The following is a 7,737-nucleotide window of genomic DNA, read 5'->3' as shown; positions in this document are numbered from 1 at the left end:
ACCCTCACACACTCCTGAACTCCACTCTCTCTCTCTCTCTCTCTCTCTCTGACCGTACACAGCAGCGGGACCGCACACCGCCAAGGTAAAGGAAACATGAGTTACTCCAGCGACATTTACAGCAGCAGCTCCTATCGGAAGATTTTCGGAGATGCCCCCCGGTCCGGCCGCGTGGGTCTGGGCAGCAGCCCGTCCCGCCTGCACTCTGCGGGGTACCGCAGCAGCCAACGCACCTATGGTTCCCCCTCCGTGATGTCCTCCACCACCTACCGCAGGACAGCAGCGCCCGGCCGCGTCTTCTCCTCCATGCAGGACTCCATGATGGACTTTACCCAGTCCACCGCGGTCACCAACGAGCTCAAGATCATCCGCACCAACGAGAAGGAGCAGCTGCAGGGCCTCAACGACCGCTTCGTCACCTTCATTGAGAAGGTGCACAACCTGGAGCAGCAGAATAAAGTCCTGGAGGCAGAGGTCACGCTCCTGCGGCAGCGCAACAACGAGCCCTCGCGTCTGCACGAGCTGTACGAACAGGAGATCCGCGAGCTGCGGGCGCGCGTGGAAGAGCTGACGCACGAGAAGAGCCAAATGCACCTGGACTGCGTGCAGATGAACGACACGATGGAGCGCGTGAGGGAGAAGCTGGAGGAGGAGACCAGGCTGCGCGAGGAGGCGGAGAACACCCTGAAGGGCTACCGGAAGGACGTGGACGACGCCACCCTGGCGCGCCTGGAGCTGGAGAAGAAAGTGGAGTCTCTGCTGGACGAGATCTCCTTCCTCAGGAAAGTTCATGAGGAGGAGCTGCAGGAGCTGCAAGCTGCTCTGCAGGCCACACAGGTACACATCCCATTCCCGCTGATGACCCGAAGGTCCATACACTGACAGGTGGTACTTTAGTGCACTTGTCAGATTTATTGTCAGCCACTAGTCTTCAGTGTCACACTGCCATAAACACTCTAATATTCCTCAGTCCTCATGGCCTTCAGTTTTCAAAGTGATATCCATACATGTTTTGCCATAAGCCAACAAATCAATCAGGGACTGAAGCTTGTGGACTGAATTTATCAAACCTGATGGGAGGCTATTCCCTGGATTCCGTAATGGCTTCACTAGAGTATAACACTCAGATAATACTGCAAATAGTAGGCCTATTATAGAAACGCCAGATGGAGTAGGCTACTTATAATAATACAAACACATATTCAAAGTCAAATAGGCCTACGCAGCAGCCTAGGCAATAGGCTATTTAAAGTTTGACTATACGCAGGTCCACTGCAGCAGCTTTACCTATAGACTATAGGCTACAGTTTATATATCAGCAAGTTTTCCAGGAATTCAATAACCTGCTAGGTACCACAACAGGGTTCTTTTTTATTAACGTCCACTATAATAGCGGGCTTCAAGGTTTTTCTGTGTGCACGACATGCTGCGTCCTCCTCAAACTGAACACTGCGCACTGGATAATTGATGGCACTGCAGTTCCGTTTCAGCACCACGCGCTGTCCCTCCCTCCTCCTCTCTTAGATTGGGGGATCTCGAGCGTCCCTGCAGCGCCCCGCGCGCTTCGTCACGCCCCCCGTGCAAACTTCAAGATGTTTAGGCTAAAAGAGTGTCTTTTCCCTCCAGCGGTACCCGTACCTAAGTCGTCGGTGCCAATTTGTACAAAGCATATCGTAAAACTTTATTGTCTGAGGGAATTTTATGTGAGTATCATGTTACAGGGGTACGTGTCTCTTAAAATATCCGTAGGCTACGCTTTGTTCAACAAGGTGAATATAAACGTCGTGTAGGCTACTGTCATTAACGCATCCAGCTGACACTTTGGGGATAATGCTTTTTTGGAGGCCCGGAAGGGGTGCAGAGAGGGGGGAGGGGGGGTGGGAGGGAGTAAAAATGCGGAGAAATAGCGCATTTTCCAATGGGGTGTGGTCGTCCCAAGGGGGCAGCAGGCAGGACCAACCCTGTGAGGTACACAAGCAGTTGTTTTTGTGTAGCCTACATTTCAAGCTAAATTGTTTTAACAGCAGCACAACAGTGAAAATACTCTCACAGACTGACAACAAAAAAGGTTTGGCGTGTCTTTCACTGAGGCTGTTTGTTTTCATTTACAAAATCATCAATAATATCGATTCTTGCACAAATATAGTAGCTCCTCGAGTTAGAAGCTATTATGTATCATGTCATCATGATGCAGATGGAGCAAACGAAAAAAGAAGCAAAGACATTGAAGCAAACAAGGAAGCCAGCAAGTCTCCCTGCAACTTTGAGCAGAAATCAATTCATTGAATGTGCAGTGATGTTAAGTACCTCATGCTGTGAAGTGATGGTTTGTAGATTTCTCCAGGGTTTCTCCTCTTCCCTGCAGGGAATATTATTGCCGTGTAAGCTACTGACAGGACAGCTTTCTCCAGCAGAGAAGCCTGAGTCAGCAGTCGATTCATCAGTCCTGCTGCAGCAGCTCATGAACACGCTGTTTACCATACATACATGTCACCAGCAGAAGTACAGTAGGCCTATAAAACATAGAAAAAGAGTGCGCGTTAAGAGTTAACTTAAATAACTCATAACGCTGTGAGGATGATGTGAGGAGTAAGCAAAAACATCCAGTTGTAAACTCACATATATGTAGTGTGTATTCCTTAAACATGAGGCGTATTGATTGCTTAAGTTTTAAATGGTACAACATTTATGAACAGAAGTAACTTCTATGTCCTAACCTACTAACAACAAATGCTGATATTACAAAGCGCCTTTCCGTTATTCCCTTCTCCTACATCCAGGTGTCAGTGGAGATGGACATGAGCAAACCGGACCTGACTGCTGCGCTGAAGGACATCCGGGCTCAGTACGAGAACCTGTCGGCCAGGAACCAGGCCCAGGCAGAGGAGTGGTACCGCTCCAAGTTTGCCAGCGTGACCGAGGCGGCTGCCCGCAACCAGGACTCCATCAAGCACTCGAAGGAGGAGCTGAGTGAGTACCGCAGGCAGGTACAGGCCCGCACCCTGGAGATCGAGGCCCTCAGGGGCCACAACGAGGCCCTGGAGAGGCAGATTGCTGAGATGGAGGATCGTCATAACAACGAAATGGGAGAGATGCAGGTATGTAAATAACACAGGGTAGCTAGATTTTGGTATTTTTAAATTTTAGTTTTATGATTAAATTGACCTTAATATAACCAGGTAAGTCTCATTGAGGTCGGAAACCTTTTTGGCTAGGGGGCCCTGGCCCTGACCAAGATAAAAGCATAATGCAATAAGTTTCAAAACCAACAAAAATCTGACAACAGATTTCTCAGTGCTAAAACAGTTAATGATACAAGCTACATATCTCATAAGGCTAAAAGTAGGTTAATAACTATAAATTAACAATGGGGTCATTTACCACAGAATTTACATTGGTCTTGAATTTTGCTAGAGATATCAGACACAACATGGGGCCTGTAGTTAGAGGAGCGTTTTTATGAATCACTAATATTAGAAATGAACAGACTCCTTGTTCAGTGTGACAGGATAAATAGTGGCACATTTTCAAACTATCTCTGTTCACAAGAGCATGACAAAATGATTAGTATTTCATTATCTGATTGTGTGTGTTTGTTTGTGTATAGGATACCATTCAGCAGCTGGAGGCTGCCCTGCGCAGCACCAAAGGAGAAATGTCCCGTCACCTGCGTGAATACCAGGACTTACTGAACGTCAAGATGGCGCTGGACATTGAGATCGCTGCCTACAGGTTGTCTACATAACAAACACAGCAGTAATCAGTTTGGGAGATTGAACTAAACTGAATTTAAATGTTACCTTTTACACTGTTCCATACATGCCCCCACCCCTTGCTTATTTTAAATATTCATACAGAGAAAATGATTAGATACATCCACTTTCTTGGCTTACAGAAACCTTTTTAAAATCCACTGCATGAGGCAAAAAAGTTTAGTTGTCGAAATTTTAATATGTTTAATTGTTTAAAATTAAATTTCAGAGGTAAGAATTTTAAGCACAGGTTTTCAGCTGATACAATCTTAACAATACAGTCGATACTACAATGAGCTTCACTTCCACTCCAACATTTATATGAAGCATTTTTAGTTAAATTCTTCTGGGGCGACTGGTGTCCTAGTTTTTCTAGTTTTAGTTTTTACGATGCATAGTAATTGCGATGTCCCCAGTTTAATTCCTGCCTAGTACTATTGTTGTATTGATGTGTGTGTGTGTGTGTGTGTATGTCTATATCTACATATATATAAATCACTTAGAAAATACTGCACTAAGAATCTCATAGTCCCTCTTTCATGCAAATGGGTTCCACTGTAATAAGATGTGAAATGTGATAATGTGTGGGCAAATATACTGAAACAGACAGCAGAGGCACTGCCACTGATACTCCAGTGACATTAAATCCCTCAGGAAAGTTCCACTGAGATAATAATAGCAATGAAACCAGACTAGAGGAGATGTCATCTCTTGTCCCCCATCTGTCTCTCTCTCTGTCTGTGCAGGAAACTGCTGGAAGGTGAAGAGTGCCGCCTCAGCTCCGTTGGCGGAGCCATGGTCCAGTCCGGCTACCCGGGCTTCTCCTACATGTCAGCCCGCACCTACACCCTCGGAGCCTCCAGGAAGTTCACAGCCAAGCCTGCGGAGGAGGAAGAGGAGGCGGAAGAAGAGGAGGAGGAAGAGGGAGAGGAGAACGAGGAGGAGGGCGTGGAGGGAGAAGAGGGAGAGGAGGGAGATGACCAGGAGGAGGGTGAGGGTGAGGGAGAGGATGGGGAGAAGGAAGAGGAAGAGGAGGAAGAGGAGAAGGAAGAGGAGAAGGAGGGGGAGAAGGAGGAAAAAGAGGAGAAGGAGGAAAAAGAGGAGAAGGAGGAAAAAGAGGAGAAGGAGAAGAAGAAGGAGAGTCCGACCGGCAAGAACAGCAAGAGCTAAACTGCTTGTGTCAACATCATCATCTTCATCATTATCAGTAACACTTTCCTCATTCCGCCAATCACTTATATGGATCTGGTCCCTGTTCACATCATCGCCGTCACACACAAACACACTGCACAACTCTGCACCCTCCAGATGCCTCACACCTGCTGTGTTTTTCACTCTTTTTTGCTCCGTAATTCCTTTAGTAGATGGAGAAGGAGCTTTAGAAGGGAATAGATATATTACAAGGCAGAAGAGTTTAAATCATTTACATACTTTGCAGAGGTCGTCATGATTTAATATCCCCTCAGTGCAGAGAGACCTGCAGAATAGCTGTAATAGCAATAGCTAGCATGATGTTACACGAGAAACTGATAATTTTTATGATAATTCATATGAGCAACAGTAAATGTGCCATTCCTGATCAATAATCACGGTGAGAGCAATCAAACCTTGAAAGTAACAACTTTGTCAGCACACAGACTTTAGGAGAAACGCACAGCTCTTGCCAGTCCAACTTTTATGGTGCTATTTGATTTTTACATATAAAAGTTGGGGAGTACTGTAAGTATAAGATGTCATCATAGACCGAAGCTCATTCCTGAATGACGGCTCGTTGCGCAGGAAAGTTTGGAGGAAAAACTGCTTCTATTAGAACTCTTAAGTCCAACCCCACATTTCCCACGGCAGGTGAAGGCGTTCCACTCCCCTCTTTCTTCCACTCCTTTCCTTTCATCACTCTCCACTTGGTTCTGCATCTCATCCCACCTCGACAAAATGAAATGTACCACTAACCATTCAAGATCTTTGTCAATCTCTCTATTTCACTGCAGCGTCACAGCACAGCAGCAAAAGCTGTACATACAAATGTGTTGGGAGGGCGGTGGTATTTTCAGTTGCTGGGAAGGAGGAGTGCTGCAGCTTCTCCATGAGGAAGTGCATCTTTGGGAATGAAAAATGTAGAGTTTAAATTGCCGCTATATATATATTTTTTGGGGAATGAGAATTATCCCCCCCTTTGATTGATTCATTTGTCGATGAATTTATCAGCCATCTCACCTGTCAGTTTGATTTTTTAAGTCTACTTGCTTAATTTCTTTCCCTTCATTCTTCAGAGATAATCAATCTTTTTTTTCTTTCTCCTCATACAAATGTGGTGGGGGTTTTGTTTAATTTAGCTGGATAAAGGAAACAAGATGAAGGTGAACGAGGCTGTCGGTGTCAGGCAGCTGATGATGACAGTGACAGCCCTCAGGTCAGACTGTAAGTGGCAGGTTGGGCCGATGCCACGGAGGTCATGGCTATATGGTACGGATGGTACAGAGTCGCATCCAAGGGCTATTTTCATCATAACTCCTTTCTATCGCTTTGCCCTAAACTGATATATTTCACTGTTGTTCATCATTTCACCCCCCCGGGCTTTTCTTTTTGACGAATGAATCAACCAATGGGCATGAATGCATGGCCTGACTCTTGGAGCTTGAATATCTGCTGGATGGGATAGATTTCTGCTTGTTGTGTGTTCAATTAAAAACTTAAAAACTTGCCTTAACCATGACTGAAAGTTAAAATAAAACTTGTTTTCACCTGCATCTCACGTGTTTCTGGGGAGGCTGAGGAGTGCTGATACTTTCCAGCCCTCTGCTATACAACTGTGACTGTGTGTGCTGCTATCTCATGCAGTGAAGTTCCTCTCAAAGCCAAATAAAGCCATTTATTAACCAAACATTCATTACATCTCTGTGTCTTTAATGTCATGAAATAGGACTAGAAGAACTTACTTTTCAAAATATTCACATTCCCTTAAGTTTTCTATGTGAAAATGAATGTCAACATGTAAAATCCCTAAAATTAATGTTTGCATGATTAGTCATAATCTTATCATGGAGGGAGAAAGTTTCTTTCATGATTTTTGATGAGGAAAACGTGTACTCTCTGTCGTCGATAAGCCTCAGTTGTCCTTACTTAAATATAGAGAACAAGTTCATTCAACACAGATCTGAAATGATCTTTGTACAGCGTGCATTCATCAACACAGTCAACCCCCAAACCAGAAAGCCTTCTTACATTTCACTCAGCCTGTGGTACCTGGGTGCATGTACAATCACGCCACGAGGGAGGAGGTAGCAATGTGTCACCCGGTCAAGACCATTTCCCATCCATCATGGGAGTTGGAACATTCCCAAGGTCTTGGTCTTATCTGTACCTCCGGACACCCAGAGCCTCCTCACGTAAAGCATGTGAAAGAGTGAAGGACTCTGAGGCCACTCAGGTTACCTAACCATGACAATGCACAAATCATACATTCTGAAGCAGCTAAATGGAATTCAGCTGTCATTGATTTTATAATTTTCTCCTGTGCTTTCCCTACAGTGAGGTGCCAAATGGCTTCTGGGAAAAAGGCCTACTGATGTGATTACACCTAATGTAGGTCTGGAGCAGTTAAAGGACGTGCCTTGCTCAAAGGCACCTGGACAGCATTTACTTACACCCGCACAGAGGGAATCAAAACTGTCCAGTCACAAGCCCGCCTGGCTCCTTCAGGCGACAGTCTACACATTTTCATTAATGGGCAGAGCTGCAGAATGTCCACTGGGTGTTACTATCGGCTCATCTCAGCTTCTGCCTGCCCGCCCCCAGGGGTGAAAGATGGGGCAGCCTAAGATGGATGGCAGTTGCTAAGCTGGACCACCAGCACAGCTGTCACCAGCAAGAACTTCATCACAGCCTGAGAGTTTGTTTCCCTGCTACTACAGACTGTAGTCCTGTTTGTGTCAGAGTGTGTGTATGGTGTGTGGGGTGTGTGTGTGTGTGTGTGTGTGGGGGGGGG

The 7,737-nt window shown here is 45.7% G+C and overlaps 1 protein-coding gene across 1 annotated transcript; it reads left to right on the top strand.

Annotated features, from left to right (window-relative positions):
* On the top strand, window positions 1-6,633 carry zgc:65851 (uncharacterized protein LOC321113 homolog). The gene is made up of 4 exons (XM_046035814.1): window positions 1-837; window positions 2,781-3,098; window positions 3,608-3,732; window positions 4,499-6,633. Exons 1-4 carry the CDS (start codon window positions 97-99, stop codon window positions 4,920-4,922), a joined length of 1,608 nt encoding a protein of 535 aa, XP_045891770.1. The 5' UTR covers window positions 1-96; the 3' UTR covers window positions 4,923-6,633.
* Window positions 6,634-7,737: the final 1,104 nt, after the last annotated feature.

The sequence above is a fragment of the Micropterus dolomieu genome, linkage group LG21, assembly GCF_021292245.1.
Source record: "Micropterus dolomieu isolate WLL.071019.BEF.003 ecotype Adirondacks linkage group LG21, ASM2129224v1, whole genome shotgun sequence".
In the NCBI taxonomy this organism is placed as follows: Eukaryota; Metazoa; Chordata; class Actinopteri; order Centrarchiformes; family Centrarchidae; genus Micropterus; species Micropterus dolomieu.
This window is presented reverse-complemented; position numbering and strand designations above follow the sequence as displayed.

What these genes read in the sequence shown, in the direction of transcription:
- zgc:65851 (XM_046035814.1), top strand. Translation starts at nt 97, where the DNA reads ATGAGTTACTCCAGCGACATTTACAGCAGCAGCTCCTATCGGAAGATT. An exon ending in CTGCTCTGCAGGCCACACAG is followed by an intron (nt 838 to 2,780) that starts GTACACATCCCA and finishes TCCTACATCCAG; the next exon opens with GTGTCAGTGGAGATGGACAT. An exon ending in ACGAAATGGGAGAGATGCAG is followed by an intron (nt 3,099 to 3,607) that starts GTATGTAAATAA and finishes GTTTGTGTATAG; the next exon opens with GATACCATTCAGCAGCTGGA.